This window comes from Neolamprologus multifasciatus, chromosome 2, assembly GCF_963576455.1.
Source record: "Neolamprologus multifasciatus chromosome 2, fNeoMul1.2, whole genome shotgun sequence".
Lineage (NCBI taxonomy): Eukaryota > Metazoa > Chordata > Actinopteri > Cichliformes > Cichlidae > Neolamprologus > Neolamprologus multifasciatus.
Genome location: NC_140440.1, coordinates 15437795 through 15459577, shown reverse-complemented (window position 1 = coordinate 15459577; position 21783 = coordinate 15437795). Strand labels below are relative to the sequence as shown.

Sequence of the window (21783 nt, the reverse complement as noted above, 5' to 3'; positions counted from 1 at the left end):
TATCAATATTTCTCCCATTTTAAAGTACTAGTCCTCCATAATTGTATTTCTGTTAAATCAAAGTACTTTTACTACATCTTAGTACTTCTGCTCAATCATAGTACTTCTGCTCAATCATAGTATTTTTGCCAAATCATGGTTTTTGTGCCAAATCATAACATTTGTGTTATGTTATAGTATTACTACTAAGTGGAGGAATTTCTGTCATGTTACAGTATATGTGCTGATTACAGTATTTCCGCTAAATAATACTATTTCTACTATATTATATTTTTCTTTCTAAATATAGCATTTCTGCTATATAATTGTATTTCTGCTATGTTATCTTATACTATTTCTCCTAAATTCTTGTATATTTGATAAGTTATCATGTTTCTGGTAAGTTACAATATTTCTGCCAAGTTCTGCTATGCTATTGTATTTCTGCCAAGTATTATGTTTCCTCTAAGATATTGCATTTCTGCTAAGTTATTACTTTTTAGCAAAGTTCCTTTGCTTCTGCAAAGTTTTTACAATTTCTGCAACTTTTCAGCTAGTTTTTGCAGACAGCTTCAGCTTTAAAGCATCCACACTGCATTTTCGCAGGAAATGCAAATTTTTCTAGTTATTATTCTAGTTGCTTCCGTACATTTTTTGTCCTTTAACTACTTCCACAATTTTCAGCCGATTTTCACCGTTCAAATTTTGAACTATTCTGCTTTTTCTGCTTAATATTGCTATGACTTTTGGTATTTATAACTATTATACTTTTTAAAATATTAAGCTTTTTTCCTTTAATTTGTCCCATTGAAATGAATGGAAAACGTCCGCACTTCTGCTAAAACTTGCTCTTTTTTGAAACTTAACTACTTCCTCATACTTTTGCCTAGAACAACCATTCAAACTTTAAAATGTTCACAAATTATTGGGCTATTAATGTATGATTCAGCTTTTTCAAATCTTTTACCGTTTTACTTTTATCCCTCTTAAAGTTTTGAGTTGCAAAATTGTGATTTTTCAGAAAATACATGGGTTGTTATGGTTGCTATGCAGTTCGTTCTAAGTGAGCCACTTTAAGTTTCGCAGTCTTCTCTTCATGTCCGAACAACTTCTTGCTACTTGCTCAATTTTCACTCAACTTCCACAAATTATACATCAAAACGTAGGTATTTTTGCTGGCTTTCAGAAAATGTCACTATCATTGTTGTGGAATTTATAGAATTTTGGTAAATCTCCTCAGACCAACACAAAGTCTCAAAACTCTCCATAGAAAGTCAATGGAGAGTTTGTTCAAAATCACCGCTTGATTTCTGTAATGAGAGGCATATTCGAATCGTCATATCTCCTTAACGGAGCGAAGTTAAGACATGAGGCTTGTCCCGATATATCTTCAGACACTCCTGACGCTCACAATTCAAGAATTATTTTCTCACCTATTACCATTTGGCCATGAATTACGTTTGTTTGAGGGTAGGAAATTCGTCCTTCGCTCAGATTTCTTCAGCTTTCAAACTCTGGAAATGAACCACTTTTTTCTCTCGTCATATCTTTTTAATGGATTTCCACAAAGACCTGAAAATTTCCATGACTGTTCACCAAAGCCTGCTGTCTCTTACGGTGAAAGAATGATATCGATACTCCAAATAGATTTAGAGTTAGAAAGCGTTGTTTGAGGGCAAGTCAAGGCAGTTTTTGCATCGCCTCTACTCAGTTATGGTGCATTACAAGTCAAATATCTTTAATAATTCATATTTTAATGATAAATTGTCAACACTTGAAGATTCCCCCATCTCTTCTGAACAAAACGGTGTAAGAATGACCGTTCTAGCCCCTACGGTTAGGAAATTATGGCCATTTGTTTGGAGGGTAGTCCTCACTATGAGAAATAGACAGCAAAAATCCTGTCTCTCTGCTGTGTGTAAAAACGGCTGCACCTGTTTTGGCGGGAAAAAGTACACAGCCTCTCTGATTGGTGGATTCAAATTTAGCAGCTCTCAGGCTGCTTGACTGACCTACAGATTTGCTTCTCTCTCCCTCTGTGTGTGTGTGTGTGTGTGTATTTCTGCTTTTTATAGTATTTCTGCTAAAATATAGTATTTCTGCTTTTTATAGTATTTCTACTTTTTATAGTATTTCTGCTTTATATAGTATGTCTGCTTAATATAGTATTTCTGCTAAATTATACTATTTCTGCTTTTTATAGTATTTCTGCTAAATCATAGTATTTCTGCTTTTTATAGTATTTCTGCGTAATATAGTATTTCTGCTAAATCATAGTATTTCTGCTTTTTATAGTATTTCTGCTCAATTATAGTATTTCTGCTTTTTATAGTATTTCTGCTAAATTATAGTATTTCTGCTTTTTATAGTATTTCTGCTAAATTATAGTACTTCTCCTTTTTATAGTATTTCTGCTAAATTATAGTACTTCTGCTTTTTATAGTATTTCTGCTTAATATAGTATTTCTGCTTAATATAGTATTTCTGCCAAATTATAGTATTTCTGCTTAATATAGTATTTCTGCTAAATTATAGTATTTGTTCTTAATATAGTATTTGTGCTTAATATAGTATTTCTGCTAAATTATAATATTTCTCCTAAATTATAATATTTCTGCTAAATTATTATATTTCTGCTTTTTATAGTATTTCTGCTTAATATAGTATTTCTGCTTAATATAATATTTCTGCTTAATATAATATTTCTGCTAAATTATAGTATTTCTGCTAATTATTATATTTCTGCTTTTTATAGTATTTCTGCTTAATATAATATTTCTGCTTAATATAATATTTCTGCTAAATTATAGTATTTCTGCTTTTTATAGTATTTCTGCTTAATATAGTATTTCTGCTTAATATAGTATTTCTGCTAAATTATAGTATTTCTGGTTTTTATAGTATTTGTGCTAAAACATACTATTTCTACTAAATGTAGTATTTATGCTTAATCATACTATTTCTATATATTACTGCCAGGTCCCCAGGCAGCCAATCCTCTGTGAGAACTGAGACATTCAAATTTACAAATCAGGGCCTGCACGGCTTCCCAGCCAGCCAATCATATCTGAGGTCTGCCGTTTCTTCTCTCGTCATATCTCCGCGACGGTTGTACAAAGAGCAATGAAAATCGCAGTCAAAGTACACCAAAGTCCGCTGATTCACCCAGTACAAGAATTATGCTTCTATCCCACCTTGTTTTTGAGTTGCGCGACGTTTTGTAACTCAAAAAAACAGCGTTTTTCGCCCCTCACCGCGATCTAATTCTGACTGCTCATCACCCTGTTTTCCAGGCGCCCGTTCTCTTTCCCAGTGGCGCAGTTGGTAATGACACAGGTCTGCAACCAAAAGGTCGTGGGTTCGATTCCACCTTGATCAACATGTTTTTCTCCCTACAAATTAATACACTATCACAGAGCAGTAATTTATATTCATCATTTATTACAATTCTGCAAACTTTTATCATTTTACCAGCTTTTCTAATATGGACCTCACATTCTTGTTAACACTCCATGGCACAAATACTGTTCCCTGTAGGCTCTGTGTATGTGTGTGTGTATCAATATTTCTCCCATTTTAAAGTACTAGTCCTCCATAATTGTATTTCTGTTAAATCAAAGTACTTTTACTACATCTTAGTACTTCTGCTCAATCATAGTACTTCTGCTCAATCATAGTATTTTTGCCAAATCATGGTTTTTGTGCCAAATCATAACATTTGTGTTATGTTATAGTATTACTACTAAGTGGAGGAATTTCTGTCATGTTACAGTATATGTGCTGATTACAGTATTTCTGCTAAATCATATTATTTCTACTATATTATATTTCTCTTTCTAAATATAGCATTTCTGCTATATAATTGTATTTCTGCTATGTTATAATATTTGTGCTAAACCAGAGTATTTATGCTGAAACATAGTATTTCTGCCAAATTATAGTATTTCTGTCAAATTATAGTATTTGTGCTTTTTATAGTATTTCTACTTTTTATAGGATTTGTGCTAAATTATAGTATTTGTGCTTTTTATAGGATTTGTGCTAAATATAGTATTTCTGCTTAATGTACTATTTCTGCTAAATTATAGTATTTCTGCTTTTTGCACTATTTCTGCTAAATTATAGTATTTCTGCTTTTTGTAGTATTTCTGCTAAATTATAGTATTTCTGCTAAATTATAGTATTTCTGCTTAATATAGTATTTGTGCTAAATTATAGTATTTCTACTTTTTATAGTATTTCTGCTTAATTTAGTTTTTGTGCTTAATATAGTATTTCTGCTAAATTATATTATTTCTGCTCTTTATAGTGTTTCTACTTTTTATAGTATTTGTGCTAAAACATAGTATTAATTTAAAATTACAATATTCATAGTTCATCACAGTGTCTCTGGTAAATCACAGTATTTCTGCTATGTTGTACTATTTTTCTAAATCATAGTGTTTCTGTAATGTTTAAGTATTTTTGGCTAAATATATTCTTTCTGTTATCTTATACTATTTCTCCTAAATTCTTGTATATTTGAGAAGTTATCATGTTTCTGGTAAGTTACAATATTTCTGCCAAGTTCTGCTATGCTATTGTATTTCTGCCAAGTACTATGTTTCCTCTAAGATATTGCAGTTCTGCTAAGTTATTACTTTTTAGCAAAGTTCCTTTCTCTCTGCAAAGTTTTTACAATTTCTGCACGTTTTCAGCTTTTTCAGATAGTTTTTGCAGACAGCTTCAGCTTTAAAGCATCCACACAGCATTTCCTACGAAAATGCTGTGTGGATGCTTCAAAGCTGAAGCTGTCTGCTGAAAATAGTTGAAATAGCTGAAGAAGCTGAAGAAATCAAAGTCAGTGTTTAAAAAGTTGTTGAAATTTTAGTAACTTTGCAGAACAACATCAAGTTAACAAAAATGTAATAACTTAGCAGAAATGCAATAACTTAGAAGAAACATAACAATTCAGCAGAAATATTGTAGTTTACCAGAAGCTACAACTTAGCAGAAATGTAATAATTTAGAATAACATAACGTAGCAGAAATGATTTAATTTAGTAGAAAATTAATAACTTGGCAGAAATATTACAACTTACCAGAACTGCTATAATTTTGCAGAAATGTAATAATTAGGCAAAACTGTCAACAGATAACAGCTGAAAACGCTGAAGTAACCTCAAAGTTACTTGTTTAACTGTGAAAAATTACGAGAAACAATAGAAAAGGAAGAAAACCAATTCAATTCAATTCAATTTTATTTATATAGTGCCAAATCACAACAAAAGTTGCCTTAAGGCGCTTCATAGATACAGAGAAAAACCCAACAATCATATGACCCCCTATGAGCAAGCACTTTGGCGACAGTGGGAAGGAAAAACTCCCTTTTAACAGGAAGAAACCTCCGGCAGAACCAGGCTCAGGGAGGGGCGGCCATCTGCTGCGACCGGTTGGGGTGAGAGAAGGAAGACAGGAATACCAGGCAGCAGATAAACTGATGTGGAACTAAACCAAGGTAAAATTGAGGAGTTTACACAGCTGGTGAAATGTAAAAATTGCAAAAAAAAAAAAAAAAAAAAACCCCAAACAAACAAACAAACAAAAAACATTTAGGTAATAAATGCACAAGATGATTTGATGATAAATATGGTACCAATCTACAAAATACTGTCGAAATGAAGTCCACATTGTGATATTCAGGTGTGGAGAGTCACACAGCTGAACAATCGATATGCATATTTAAAGAATCAAATAAAGAACATTGTTGTGGAATAAATTACAGTGAAAAATAATCACTACCCTGTGTTAGAGAGTGACTTATGATGAGGTATTAAAAGGCTTAACTTTAACTCTAACAGCTTTTCACATAGTGCTGTAACCAGGGTTAAATCCATCATAAAGTAACTGTAAACAGTAGAACCATTAGCATGAATGTTATGGTTCTACTCTGATCAAAACTCAAGTCAGCTGTGTGACCTGATAAAAAATGATAAAGAGGAACACATATAAATGACCTTTATGAACTTTTCAAAATGACTTTATATGTCTGACCCATTATCTATATATATTAGAGCAGATGTGGAAAACCACTGTTAGACCTACTCTATACTAACACAAACACAGTCAAAAATTCATTGCTAGTGTGACATGTGGTCCTTTTTGCCTTTGACCAATGATATGCTGGTTACTTGGACCAGTTTAGCATTTGCTGTCATAGAGGAATGTTAACCATAAATCCAAAAGACAAAACTGAAAAAATATGTTAATTGCAAACATGTTTTTGCTTAGTAAAAGGATTGAAATAACATGGAAACTGTCACCTTAAAGCCTCATTGTAAATATCATCACAAACAGGTGTTTTCCACACAGTTAACAAAGCTCCACCACATCCAATCACTGCATATAAATCTAAAAGAAAACAACAACAAATAAAATGTAATTAACACAAGGGAAGTCTAATGAGCTTGAAAAGAAAAGCGTCTGGACTTCTTTGAGTTGCTTGAAGACGTTTCACCTCTCATCCGAGAAGCTTCTTCAGTTCTAAGGTCAAATGGTGGAGAGTCCCAGATTTAAAACCAGTGGGAGTTTCCCCCCAAAGAGGGACAAAGGACCCCCTGATGATCCTCTACCTAATCACATGAGCCAAGGTGTGAAAGTGGGTATGGGTCCCAATCAGCCAGGGTTTCGGGTGAGCTTATTGTGAAACCTGGCCCCACCCTATCATGTGATTTCCTGTGGTCAGATGGCCCAGGATGTGAGTGGGCGTTAAGGTGTCTGGGAAGGGATCTCAAAACTGGATTATAGATGGCAGACAGTTGGTGTTGTAAACCACCGCCTCTGTTCAAAGATGGTCGCTCACAGTGGATGTAAATGGCTTCTTTCACTCCTCTTTCAAACCATCTGTCCTCTCTGTCCAAAATGTGAACATTGGCATCCTCGAAAGAGTGACCTTTGTCCTTTAGATGCAGATGCACTGCTGAGTCTTGTCCCGTGGAGGTGGCTCTTCTATGTTGTGCCATGCGCTTATGAAGTGTATTTGAAATATGTAGTGGTAAGGCAGAGGTCTAACAGTGTGCAAATCTGATCGGGTGTGAAGTTGGTTCCTGTCTTCCAAGGAGCTGTCTTCTTGTAGTCGTTTTCTGACAGTCTCCACTGCCTCTGTAGTGGGTATGCAAGTGAAGAGGGAGACTACATCAAAGGACACCATAAGAACCTTCACAGACATAACACAAGGGAAGACTTTTGATTTAATAACTAAGCTTAAAACAAGTGTTACCTTTGAATATTTGTGGGAAAAATCTGATGCTACCCCAAGAATACAAAGCCACACTGGAAATGATGACGGGCTTGCAGCCCTCTGTCTTCCTGGAGTGAGGTGCCTGATCAGTAGAAGTGAGTTGACAGAAGTCGGTGTCTGTAAGAGTGGTCAAACACTGATACTCTGTCCACTTCCGTAGAGTCTAAGAAGCTGGAATGCAGGCACACTGTACGAGCTTGTTCTAAAAAATACAGAAAAAGGAACATTTTATTTGTGTTAAGGCCTAAAAACTACAAATAAGTTATACAATGAACAATATTGAAATACCTTATAGGTGCTGCAGGCCACATAACCAGAATCCAGAGCAATCTCACACTCACATGATGGTGAGGAAAGACATGAGCTCTGCAATGAGGTTTGAATGTCTCAGTTGGGACACTGAAGAACTCAGAAGACAGCAATACCTGCAAAGAGAAACAGAGTAGAAAAAGCATAGATTTGTAATCCATAATGTGAATTAAAACTCAAAAAGTGTCAACAAGTATAATCATTTCAGTGTGGAATTATTTATGCAATAAACAGGATTTAAATTAATTAATTGAATTAAAAACACTGACATTTTTTTTTATCAAAGATAAAGAATCATACCTCTCTCTGCTCTGAGGATCACTGAGCATCTCTGACAGGAAATACAGTTTCCTCAGTATGAGTCATCATTGATGGTCTCAGAGGTGTGTAGTGTGGCAGCATGATGATGGTCTCCAGATCAGGCAGGAGGTCAGGTGATGGGTGTGTCATCTTCTCCATTGAAGACACACTGGTATGGCAGTTCATAAAACAGCAGTCTCTGTGTGGCATGTAGTCATCTGTGCAGTCCAGCACTGATGGATCAGGTTTGGCTCAGCAGTTCATGAAGATGGTGTTAAGATGTTGTTGTTTCAGCTGAGGATGGTGAAGTTTGAAGGTTTTGCCACAAAGGAGACTGTGCCCTGTCTGAAAAAATACATCTACAAAACAAGTGCTTATAACACCACCCACCCAGCTCAGCCCCCAAGTGTCTATGTAATGCTGTTATGGGGTTTCGGTTACTAAGTCTAATTAGTGCATCAGAAAGCGTGGGCTACACCTAAAGCCCCCACTTTCTGATGTCTTTGTTTATTAGCAGCTTTTTCCAGCTGCTCAGAGAATTCTGACTTGGCCTTTATCCACCCAAACCCAAACCCACCCGGATAAAGGCCAAGTCAAACTCACACACCATACCAGCATTACATAGACACTTGGGGGCTGAGCTGGGTGGGTGGTGTTAAACTGTAGTCGGGAACATTCAGAAAACTATCCATTTACTTCTAAATCAGTTTTTATACATATTCTGTAAGCTGTACAAATGTTTTTCTCTACATAATGTATCATTATAGACATCTCTGGTAGCCTAAAGATAGTTTAAAACTTTTGACATTTTTTACCTGTAAAACATGATAAGCAAAAACTCATTCATCCCAAAAACTTTTGATTCTACAAAATTTACTATAATCAAGAAAATATAATTGTCTGTATTTATTCATGTGACCCATAATAAATACCTGCATTTATCTGGGATTTATTTATTTACTATTTCATATTTTAAAGCCCTTGGAGGGCAAGATCTTGTTTGTTGAGCTACATACGTCACAGTAAAAAGATTTAATCATTTAAAACATGAGAATAAAAAAAATGATGTTGGTTTAATAAATGTTGCAGCACATTTCAGATCAGAGGTGCATGATAGCAGATGTTCCCTGCTTTGCATGAAGTTCAGCCAATGATTTGGTGAAATGATTAATAACATTGCAATAAGAAAGGGTCTTCTGACAGACAGAGTAGGGAAGACATTTTTTTCAATGAAAAATCTTTTTCATTCTCTACAATCAGTAAACTCTGTAACAAACATGATCTGTAATTGTTTCAAAACTCACCACACGACTTCATGATTGGCTCAAGGACAGGACACAAAACACAGGGTTGTGGTAACTGTAATATGTTCTCAGGACACCTGAATTGAGAGCTCTCAGCTGTGGCTGAGAAATAAAAATGAGGTCAAGCAGGGTGTTCTTGTCTGTAGTGGCAGAAGTGATCAGCTGTGAATACCCTCTAGATTGAAACTGCTCCAGAATCTGTTTTCTTCCACTCTGTAACTGGTTCTCATTAAAATCTCCACACACAATTATTGGGTGACAGTCCATTATTTCAAGTGAATCTAAAAGACTTACCAGGTTTTGCATGAACGGTGTCAAACTGTAGTCAGGGGGTCTGTACACAACAGCAATGAGCGCAGGGAATGGAGCCTGAACCTTCAACACTAAAAACTCAAGATCAGTGACATTATGCAGATACTGTTTTACCTGAACCTGAAAATGATTCCTCAAATACACAACAACTCCACCACCACTTCTGCTGGCCATGTGAGGAAAGTTTGTGTAGGACACATGTCTGTTGCGTTTGAACATGGTGTAGCCGTCCAAATGAAGACTATCTGCAACAAAGGAGCCTTGGAGGTGAGACTCAGTGAGACACAAAACATCTGCTAAGCACATTTCATGATGACTCTTGATGTCACTGATGTGAGATGGCAAACCCTCTGTATTGTGATGGATCAGTGTAAGAGTGTCAAGTCTGCTGGCTGTTTCTCTGACCTGAAGAAGAGGCATCATTTCCTCAACGCTGGCTTGTCTCATGGTTTGGAGCGCTGCAGTTACCTCAGGATTGGTATAAATCTTGTTCTCATCCAAGTCCTGTAAATACAATCCACTGAGAGACGTCACCCTGCTGAGAGCAACATAAGCCATACCTGGTTCAAAAATGTTCTTCATTGAAACTACAGCTGTCTGTGTTGTAAGACCCTGAGTTTTGTGAATTGTGCAGGCAAATGCTAGCTTTACAGGAAACTGTCTGCGTACCGCTCCTTTAAACTTCAGACTCTCCTCTGCTCTCTCAATGTAAACCAGATCATCAGATGCTGCATTAGAACTGCGGGTGTTTCTTACAGACTGCCGGTTGTCCATTCTGAGCCCCAGTTTAATTATTTGTCCATCATTTTCAGATCTCACCACCTTTACCAGTATACCAAAAGCACCGTTGACTAAACCGTTTAGTGTGTCCAAGTTTCTGGTCAGCATCACTCGAGCTCCTTCAGCAACGTTCAGAGTGTCAGGTAAATTATTTCGCCCACCTGTAAATGGTTTGTCTCTTCGTGCCATTCTGCCTGTACATTTATCCTTCTGGAAATCGTCTGCAGTGATGATTATGATGTTTGAATGAAGCTTCTTCAGGGTATCTGTGTTATGGGATTCCACATTCTTGTTGGTGGCATAAATGTGTAAGACCTCAGTTGGACATTCTTCTGGTGCAGTCACAGCCTGTGACAACAAATCTCTGTCGCACTGAGAAAGCTCATCTGTCTTTTCTTTCACTCTAATCCTGTTCAACATCTCTGCAAAGGCCACATCATCTTTCTGACGCATGATCTCGGTTAGAGTGATCATCTGAAAATGTTCCTGCCATAGGTCAATCTGTTCTGGATCGTAAACACAGAGAGGTTTAGACTGTCGCACTGGTGGCAGCTGGTAAAAATCTCCAACAGCTAAAACTGACATTCCACCAAAAGGTCTTTGAGTGCCTTTGATTTGTTTCAGTCTTGCATCCACATAGGCAAAAAGGGGTTTTGAAACCATTGAAATCTCATCAATAACAATAATTTCAGCATTTATAAGCTCAGATCTGACTTCATCCAGTTGATTACCAAGTCCTTGAATGGGTGGTTTCAGACTCCTGGGTAGTTTCAGTAGAGAATGTAACGTAGAGCCATTGATAGAAAAAGCTGCTGTACCGGTAAATGACGTCAGTAAAACAGTTGGATTTGATATGTCAGCTTCTTCTGCATTAGCAGGCAGTCTGCTCAGGATCTTTGATGCTTCAGAGTGAATACACTTAATCAGATGTGACTTTCCAGTTCCTGCACCACCGTTGATATAGAAGAAAAATGGATCTGGGTTCAAACCACAAACTCGCTGAATACACCAGTCTCTTATGGCATAGAACACGCAGGCCTGCTTCTGGTTCAGATTCTGATACATGACGCGTACCACAGCTGGATCGACTGCAGGTTGTTCTCTGATGGCTCTGATCTCTGTTACAGCATCAGACTGACGACTGTAGTCGGGAACATTCTCCTGTTCGTTCTCATCATCAGAATGTCTCTCGGGAAGATTCTCATCACATTGCAGCCTCACAACTTCCGATTCAGGAGCAAGATTACACCATTCATCAATCACAACATCCCTATTTTGTTCAAACTCTTCCAGTGCACTCTCAATATCCTCAGAGTTCTTCTCATACTTGTCTTTATTTCTCTTTACAATCCTTTTCACAGACTCACTGTGGTCTGAACATGGAAGTCGTACACAACCTGAGTTGTAGAAGGACTGATAGGTTTGGAACCCTTGTGGTTTCAGTTCCTGCTCTGATCTGTGTGGAAGGTAAAGTCTCAACAGTCGACCATAATATTGCTCAGGATCTTTTTCTTGTGAGCAGTGGTAATACCTGATTATAGCTGGTTTATCATTCTTTCGCCTTTGTACAAATCCAAGCTGGTTCAGAAGAGGAAGCACATCTTTTCCTTCATTTGGACCACTCACCAACCTGCACAAGGCAGCAAAATCAGCCAGTGACATTTCCTCATATTCTGGTGTCTCAGGTCTGCATTTGTATTTATCACTCAAACTTGTCATCCAAATATTACAACTGTCGTGTGTTGTGCTTTCCAGGTAGCTCATCGGGCGACTCATTTTTACTGGGTTATCATCTGTTGGTACAAATACAACACTGCGGGAACATTTTTTCATTTTTAGGCCACAGACTCGAGTCACACACTCCTGTGCGCTGATTTCTCTCTTTTTTGAGTATGCCTGCATCACAGCTCTCATTTCATCACATTCATTGACCGTGTTCTTTGCAGAGTTATCAAGAACTGTCTTCAGGTATTCAGAGAGGCCAGATTCTTTCTTCGTTATATATTTACAGAGGTATTCTATACATGAATAGGCATTCAAAATGAATGAGACATCTAAATTAGAGTTCCAGGCTTCAAGCAGGTCTGGGTTGTAATTGTTGATCCAACAGTCCTTTGGGTCACGTTTCAGAATCAGCGCTGTTTTCTTGTTTATGTTTTGGAGGCATTGTTCATACTGATTCATTGTCAAGTTGCATCGTGACAGAATCTGCTCTATGGTGAGCGAAGCAGCTTCAGGTTCCTTCAGCAGGTTCAACAAAGGTCTGAGTTTGGCTTTTGCAGCTTCAGTGTTTGAATCTTCATCCTGTCTCACAATCATTGTTCTTGTGGCTGGTGGTTTTGGAAACCCAAATCTACAACCAGAGTTCACACTCTTAAAGCATGTCTTTGTGTGGTTTTTGCTGTGCTTTTGTAGTTCAGTGACTTTTTTGTGCAGTTCAGGTTGTTTTTCTGGATCAGGGAGTTGAGCTGAGATGTATCTGTCCACAAAGTCACAGACCGTTTGGTCATCGTCCACATCTACTTCTACCTTTTCTCTAATCCACAGCAACATGTGTATATGCGGACTACCTCTGTGCTGGAACTCAACTCTGTAAAAGTAATCAATGATTTCACCAAGGGGCTGTGCAGGAGAAAAAAGCAAATCTCTGAACAAAGCCTCAACACGTTTATCAAACATTCGCATGGTGGTTACTGGATTTGATCTTAGAATTTCACACTTTTCTGACCAGTCCAGGGCTTCAAAATCAACCTCTTCACCTTGCTGTCTCTTTATTGCTTGAATCACTTCAGGCCATCTCATCTCAGCAGCAGAGAAAGTGACAAAGAACTGAGGTGTTCCTATTTGACGAACCATACTGAATAAATCTTTGGTAGTTTTCTGCCAGTAAGCTGGAGTTCCTCTGAGTGGCTGCATAAATCTGATTGCATCTTTATTTCTTACCAGCTTCTCTACTTCTGTCTTACTTTGTAACATTCCTGATGTGATTTTGCGTCCATCTTTGGTCATAGTTTTACCTTTCCTTAGCTGTATTGTCATGCTGGAATTAGCCAAGTGTATTTCAGTAACAAACTGTGAGAAAAATAGGTAATTTGTGTCTTTAGCAAATCTTGCATCAATGTTGAAAAGCCTTGACTTGAAGTAAGCACTCGGTGTGAGTTTAAGAAGTCTCTTTTCATCCAGTGTATTCTGACCAGTAGGAAACTGCACAGGAAATGCCATGGCTTCCAAATGAGGAGTTCTGAAGAAGCTAACAGGATTGTTTCTTTCTGCAGGAGCCACACAATATGTGTTATCACTGAAACAGAGAATCTCTTCTGAAATGTCTACAGGCTGCAGACAACTTTCTAGAGCAAAACCTCCATTGTTCAAATCACTTTCTGGTTCATCTGGATTGATTTCCTCTGGTTGTTCATCACAGGATTGCATATTAATATCTTGTTCACTTTCAGACTCACTTTCGCACAAAAGGGCATCTTTTTCATAGTTGTCAATTTCCATTAAATCTGCTTCATCATAATCATCACTTGCCATGCTAGCTTCATCACTGCTGTCATCATCAGGTAACGTTGGATCACAAAGCAATGCATCATCTCTGATAACAACATCTGTGTACTGTGGGTGAATCTGTTTCAGTTTACGCAGAGCTTCAATGAGTTTAGACCAGGTGACAGTCTGGAACAGCTGATGGCCTTTGTAGCACAGTCGTCTTTTCAATTTCACCCTCATTATCTGTGATTGGCTTCTGAGTCTGGGTAAACAGTCAACTGTTTGTTGGACTTCAGATGGTACACACACCACATTACCACGTATGAGTCTTTGTCTGCCCTTTGGAAGAGGAATAATCTTAGCAAAAGGTATGCATTTGGCAATCAGATGTCTCTCCAGAATGTTGAGATCACACAGTTCAGCTGGAATATCCTGCAGTTCTAAACCATTGACAGCAGCAAGCCTTGGCATGCGTCCACTTTTGAGGGAACTGTGACATGTGTGACAGATATACTCCCTTTTTCTCTCAATAGGAAAGCTGCAGTGATCATTACATGCTTCATCACACACATGAACAAATTTACCAGTTAGACACTGCTGAGCTACAGTTTGGTGTTTTGAGTAATTTTCTCTTTTGCAGATTTTCACCTGATTAGGAAAAGAAGCTTTTAGACAAACAGTACAAACATACGATGGTGCTGACTTAATGTTTGATCTGAAACGAGATATGGCCTCATTCATTAAAGAGTTATGTGGATGACATGGTAAACTTTCAGCTGGTCGATGCATCTGACGATATTTTCTTTTTATGTTCATTGCACAGCTGATATTATGCATCTGTCTAAAAGAAAAACTGTTCCAATATTTTACTCTCATTCGTTCTCTCATATTGTCCTTGTGTTGTTGCTGAAATCGTCTCTCTTCTCCATAACGTTTAGTGATATAAGATCTTTTTTTCTGTTTAAATTCTTCACTTTCTTTATAAAGATTATATACATATGACTTCATGTAAGCTTTATGTTTCTTTCTGTATTCTGCACAAGTTCTGTAGGTTGTTCTTATACGTTCCTTCTGTTTTTCTCTGAATATGGGAGAATCTTTATATGTTCTTCTTATACGTTCCTTCTGTTTTTCTCTGAATATGGGAGAATCTTTATATGCTCTTCTTATACGTTCCTTCTGTTTTTCTCTGAATATGGGAGAATCTTTATATGCACTTCTTATACGTTCCTTCTGTTTTTCTCTGAATATGGGAGAATCTTCATATGCACTTCTTATACGTTCCTTCTGTTTTTCTCTGAATATGGGAGAATCTTCATATGCACTTCTTATACGTTCCTTCTGTTTTTCTCTGAATATGGGAGAATCTTCATATGCTCTTCTTATACGTTCCTTCTGTTTTTCTCTGAATATGGGAGAATCTTTATATGTTCTTCTTATACGTTCCTTCTGTTTTTCTCTGAATATGGGAGAATCTTTATATGCACTTCTTATACGTTCCTTCTGTTTTTCTCTGACTATAGGGTTGTCTTTATATGTCCTTATGACACATTCTCTTTTTCTCTCTCTAATTTTATCTCTTTGTCTATAGAGCTGTCTGAAATATTCTGTCTGTTTCTCTCTATATGTAGCATTTAGTTTATACAGGTCACTTTTGTACACTCTTTTCTTCTGTCTGTGATCAGGATCATTAGACTTTATACTGGAATTTTTTTTCTTTGCTTTAAAGCTTTCATCCAAAGTGTACATTTGCCTTTCTTTCTTTTTCTGATTTTCCTTCCTTTGTGGTAGTTTTTCTTGGGACAATAGTCTTCTCCTCATTTTTTTCCTTTGCTGTTTATTATATTTCAGCAGTTTATGTGAGAGTTCTTCTGCTGTCTTAGTTGAACAGGAGGTGTTTGAATCATTCTGAGAAACAGAATCTGATGCTACCTGAGTTTCTGTCACAGAAGATGCAGAGGTTTCTTTATGTGAATAATCAGAAGCACAATGGCCTTTTTCGGGAGCAGCTGTCTCATTCGAATGATCCACTCTAGATGACGTCACTTCAGTGGTTAAACTCGTAGTTTTACGTGTCTGCTCAGGAGATGTTTGGGAGTTTACCTCAAAAACAGGTTGATCTAAAGTTGGTACTGGAACACTTGTAGCTGGTTGTCTGTATTCGGTGTTTTGATTAGCATCTTTTTGGTCAACGGCGTTTTCACTGTGAAACTCAACAGGCTGTAGCTCATAAGTGCAGGTTGGGGCGATGCTAAACATTCGGTATAAGCATTTGATCCTGTCAATCATGTCGTTAAGACGTGTGAACTTTAACAGAACTGCAGTTCCACCACTTACACTCAGCGACAATGGCATTCCTGTAGACTTACGTGGGTGAGGGTCAAAATATGCATATTCACCTGAAGTCAGCCTGCAAACTGCGATGACTGTTCCTCCCATGACTAGCAAAGCATAGCGAATGTCTGAAGCCAAACACTGTAGTCCCTGTTCAAGGCTCGGAAGATGATCTGTACCATCAAATGTGCCGTAACGAGCAAACTGAGACATGTCCACTTGATACTCGCGTCTGCGGCTGGTGACCACTGTGGGAAGCTCATCGCAGGCTAGAAACACGCTGTTCACAAACCTCTTTCTGGCATCTGAATACACGTCATGGCCTTTGTCCAACACACGGTTAAGATCTGCTCTGGTAATGAATTCATCCTCGTGTAAAAATGACAGGAAAACCAAACTATTAGCCATGCATTGCTGATTCCGGTACTTTCCATACTTAGCAGAAGCCTGGCTTCGGGATGCACAGATGCTACTCACTCGTGAACGAGTTTCACTGTTTGTAACCTGTACATGAGACGGTCCTAGAGCTTCTCCATCATGCTGCGTTTGCACAGTTACCTGGGGTTCTGTCTGGATTACCTGCTGTACTTTAGCCTTTGGTACAGACACTGACTGAGCACCTCTCTTTACCACGTCTGCATAGGACATTGCAGATGTCTGAACACTGCGCTGCACTTCTGGACTGGGAATACTTGTAACAGACACCTTTACCTGCTCACCACTCTGAGAAACATTTACCTGTTCTTTCTCCTTTTGCCATCTAAGCTTCTGGGCCTGTGATCTTTGACCTTTTCTTGGCATTTTGCTTAAGTACAAACTGGAGCTGATATGTATTTATACACAAATATAAACAGAACTCAACCTGGAAACACTGAAAAACTTGTAGCTCTTCTACTATTGAATCTGATAAATGTACAGTTACTCAAATGTTCTTGTGAATCTGTAATAGATGTACAAGGTTGACTTTAATCTAAACTCAATATGAAAGATATTCAAAGGTCTCTCAAAACACTTGGCTCAGTTTTATTTTAGCTTTTTCAAAATCTTACATATATTTCTTTTAACCAGACTGGTTAATCTGTATATGGATATGCAGAAAAAATAGCAACAATCAAAATACTATAATAAAACTCTTAGCTTTTAAGTAGAGTTACTGCAAATCTTTCAGATATCTAAATTTTAAAGCAAATATAAACAGCTGTGGTGGTGTGGTGATCAAATGAGAGGCAATGAGGATTCTTCAGCTGAATGTTCTGCAGCAGTCAGGAAACAGGAAGTCTGGGTCCTCAGGGCAGCTTCTCGATGATAACTGCAGCTGAACACTTACACTCAGTAACAGAAATGGCTTTGTCTTTAAATAATAATAGTACACACTTACTGCAGTCAAATGTTATAGTCAATGAAACAACTTGCCAAATGTATTTGAAATAATCTAATATTTATGTGAATATAGCACTTTGGATATATTACAGAATAACAAGATTATCTTATTACAAATAAACCTTTAAAAAGGTATATTCAGGTAATTTCACCTGTAAGCCAAACTATCAGTGTTTATTACAAAGTGTAATGCTGAGACTAAAACTGCAAATGTAGGGCTGTGCAAGTAGTTTCTACTATAAAGTCTACTGTAATTCTACTACTGTATATTCAACCTTCTACTTGTAATTTCTAACAAAATGACTGGATGTGAGAGGACAGGAAAGAAGGAGCAGTGAGAGTGGAGATCTCTCAGAATTCTGAATACAGATCGACAAAGTTCTGATAACAATTTCTGAAAACTTGGATTTCTGAAAATGGGTTCTCATAAAATTAGATAGAGCAGTAGGGATAGAGGGATACAAGATAGAATGGCTTTCAAATTAGATAGAGCAGTAGGGATAGAGGGATACAAGATAGAATGGCTTTCAAATTAGATAGAGCAGTAGGGATAGAGGGATACAAGATAGAATGGCTTTCAAATTAGATAGAGCAGTAGGGATAGAGGGATACAAGATAGAATGGCTTTCAAATTAGATAGAGCAGTAGGGATAGAGGGATACAAGCTAGAATGGCTTTCAAATTAGATAGAGTCGGGAGAGTGATAGGACAGACAGAATTGCTTATAATGATAGAAGGAGAGGGTTGTCTGCAGCAGGTCACCTGTAAGACACAAAAGGACTGGAATTAGTGGTATTTCCAATAAGCTTGGCTTTACCATATTCTTCAGACTATAAGGCGCACTTAAAATCCTGTCATTTTCTAAAATAGGTAAATAAAATAAACAGTGTACATTATGTATTGATTCTGGTTGTGCTTACTGACCTCGAACTGGATTTATGTGGTACACGGTGCTCAAAATTCTGTCAAATATTTAGTAAGAGTTTGGTAAGCTACAAAGCTGCACCGCTTGATGTACTGTTGGAGCATTATGGCTACCATAGCCAGGAGCCTCTTGGAGTAATTCGTATGGTGCTTTAACATAATAGTATGGTGTGTGTACAAGGACGTGGCAACTGTTAAGAGACATGCTTACGAAGCAGATTTCAAACTGATCAGCCCATCAAGAATTTGATGGATTTGTGGAAGAGGAATTAACTGAAAAAGTGAGTGTATTGTTCTGTATTTTCTGTGCTACAAATTAACAATGTTGAGAGTTACTATGAGTTAAATGAAGATCAAATTATCTGACTGTTTTGTTTACCTTAATGTACCTTATGCTTAAAAACAGACTAATTTATTTACATGCCTTGTAATCTGAAAAATACAGTACATAGAGCTTTACACAATTAAGATTTCTACAGTAAAGTATTGGACTGAACTGAATGACAATGTTTAACAAATGGTGGTGGAGCTGTTATAAGGACACTTGCGTTCTATTTAAACAATAAACTAAGTCTATAAACTCAAACCAAGATGTGCTGCTACAGCAACTTACTGTAAATATTATATGGTCCAAATATATCTGCACACTGAGGTTAGAGCAGACAGTTTCAGGCTTCCTGCTTTAAACACTTTACATCCACTGAACTCAAACGTATTGATTGACTAGCAAAAACAACACAAATCCTTTCTCACATTTGCCAAAAACATCTTGATGATCACCAAGAGCTGTGCTGACTCACTCTGGTTTGTTTTTCTCCACTTTATACATGAAATCATCCCTTTAAAACTGCTTTTTGTATTTAGGTATACATAGGCAGGTTTAGGTGTATCAGGTTATCCTTGTTAGATAATTTTGAAACATGTGACAAAAAAAGAAAGCATGAACAAAATGAATCTGCAAGGAAAAAATACTTTTCCCAGGACTGTACCTCAGACAAAACCTTTACTTACCAGCGTTGAGACGATTAGATCAGTAGTCTAGAGAAAGGAAACAATATATCAGATCACTGTTTAATCACTCAGACTGTTGAGCCTCTTCACACACAATTAAATTTACTTTGTCATAAAACAACTAGTAAAATCCTCAATTTCTTTAAGCCTTTAGAAACTTAACTGTACTCATAATTTTTAGGTCTCACGTGGCTATCACGTGTAACAAAAGCATTCATTATTACAGAAGTGCAAAAAATAGGCACAAATATTTGTTGGCACAAATGCAGGATATACCAAATGTTTCTAATAAACTGTGAAGAACCACAAATTTTAATCTCATTTCAGATTAAAGACATTGGATGCAAAACAATTGTTTAAATCAGAAGTAACAGAAAACCTCCCCAGGTTTTAGTTAGTCTGGTCTGAATATGTAAATCCAAAATACAAGTAAATACTGACATGTTACAGCAATGTCAGTGGCACATCGTTTTGTCATTGAAATTAAAATGTCTTAAAATATTATACTAAAAAGTCCTTCCATTGTACCTATTGGCAGGAATATTTATGTATTTTGCAGTATGTCCCTTTTTGGGAACATTTATATTTGATTCTAAAATACTGGCTTTAATATACCTATTCACACTTTTGATTTTCTTACTTTTTATTATTGCTTAAGTGTCAAAGTATCACTTCTAGTCACTCAGGCAAAATACTTCTAGTGTTGTGACTTCATGCTAATTCATAAGTGGAATATGAGAGACAATAAAAATCGATAGCTGTGGTGCTCTTAAGTGTTTAAGTTACCACCTATACTCACCTAAAGCACTTTCATAGTTTTGTTTGATACTTAAATCCACAAACATAATGAGAAATCGAACAATTGTATAAAGACAACTCTGACATTTAGCTACATTTGGACTTGATAAGTCATCATAAATGAAAATCAGACATAAATGGGCTATTAAACTTCAGGAACATTTTCAGGGGCAGTCAGAGGTCCTCTGTGGGGGGTTTGCTGCTACAGATTATAAATGCTGACTATGTGTTTTTGCCCAGAGCAAATGGCAAGATGTCACAAATAGCCAAACTGTAAGCAAATTACTAAACATCACCATCACTGTCTACTTACCAGCAAAGGCAAAACCAAAGATCTGTTCACTCTATAACAAAAGACAAAAATACAGAATGAGACAACTCAAATCAGCATCAGAGTCAATAATGCATCACTCTCTGTAGTCAAAAAGATTCAGGAAATTTCTTTGTTTACCACAGTTGGAATACAAACAACAACAACTCTTTTTTTTTTTCTACACCTTAATCACTCTCCTCATAAAGGTAATATGAGATTTGATTTTATCCATTTGCAATAAGCCACAAGAGTTTCTTAGTCATGTAATGTTCTAAAATTTAGGTTCTATTACATAACAGAGTAGAAATCATAACCAGTGATTTGCTATTTAAAAGCATACAACAATCACAAATGATGCCTTGTATGTAATGTTTGTAGGCTTTAACATTTGAGGTGGCCTGCATTGAAATTCTATTAAAACAAAAACAAACAGAGTCTGGAAACTTAAACCAAGATGTGCTGCTACAATAACTTACTGTAAATATTGTATGGTCCAACAAAAACCACACACTGAGGTTAGAGCAGACAGTTTCTTTAAACCTGCTTTAAAGACTTATCGGAAGGTTGCCGGTTCGAGTCCCGGACAGTCTCGGTGGCTGTGTCCTTGGGCAAGACACTTCACCCGTTGCCTACTGGTGGTGGTCAGAGGGCCTGGTGGCGCCAGTGTCCGGCGCCAGTCAGTCAGTGCACCTCAGGGTGGCTGTGGCTACAATGTAGCTGCCATCACCAGTGTTGTAACAGAGACAGATGGAAAAGCTTCAGGACGCCAGCCCTTTAAGACTGAAATTTGTGACCCCTGCCCTATGTGAATATTTTATTTATTTATTTAAACTGCTAGTCGTGAGCCGCTCTAATGTGAAACAAACTCAGAGAGAGTTATAATTCTGGAAAGATTTACAAAAACCTGTGGGGGCTTTGCTGCTACAGATTATACAGATTTGGAGACCCCAGAAAACAAAAATCCTCCCAGATGTTGTAGGTGAACAGGCAAAATCAATGACTGGCCAAAAAGAACAACTCCTTTCTCACATTTGCCAAAAAAAATATCTTGATCATAACCAAGAGCTGTGCTGACTCACTGCACTAAACTGAATCTTCTATAGTGAGACAAAACATTACCAAAAAAACAACAACAATAAAGAAACAAACACCAGCAATAAAGTCAAACATGGTGCTGTTATTTTACTCCTTCAGGACCTACATCAAGCCATCAGGTCCTGAGTCCAAGTGTGATTAAGTTTAATCACACTTAGGATTCACAGCAGGAAATT

General features: G+C 37.2%; 1 protein-coding gene across 6 annotated transcripts in view; it reads right to left on the bottom strand.

The window, feature by feature from the left end:
* LOC146524135 (uncharacterized) overlaps nucleotides 1-21783 on the bottom strand; it is a 30658-nt gene that overhangs the window by 4392 nt on the left and 4483 nt on the right. Inside the window, exons 4-9 of one of the 6 annotated variants that reach the window (XM_085173635.1) lie at nucleotides 20513-20543; nucleotides 19402-19428; nucleotides 7868-18228; nucleotides 7547-7683; nucleotides 7238-7460; nucleotides 1-7119 (exon numbers count right to left, since the gene is read on the bottom strand). The exon at nucleotides 1-7119 is cut by the window's left edge and continues 4392 nt beyond it. In XM_085173635.1, the coding sequence (XP_085029761.1) occupies nucleotides 9181-16887 (7707 nt within the window). In that variant the 5' untranslated portion in view covers nucleotides 16888-18228; nucleotides 19402-19428; nucleotides 20513-20543 and the 3' untranslated portion in view covers nucleotides 1-7119; nucleotides 7238-7460; nucleotides 7547-7683; nucleotides 7868-9180. Of the gene's footprint in view, nucleotides 7120-7237; nucleotides 7461-7546; nucleotides 7684-7867; nucleotides 19895-20512; nucleotides 21219-21783 lie in introns of those variants that run through there. The other 5 variants (XM_085173642.1, XM_085173672.1, XM_085173649.1 and 2 more) reach the window with 5 other exon arrangements.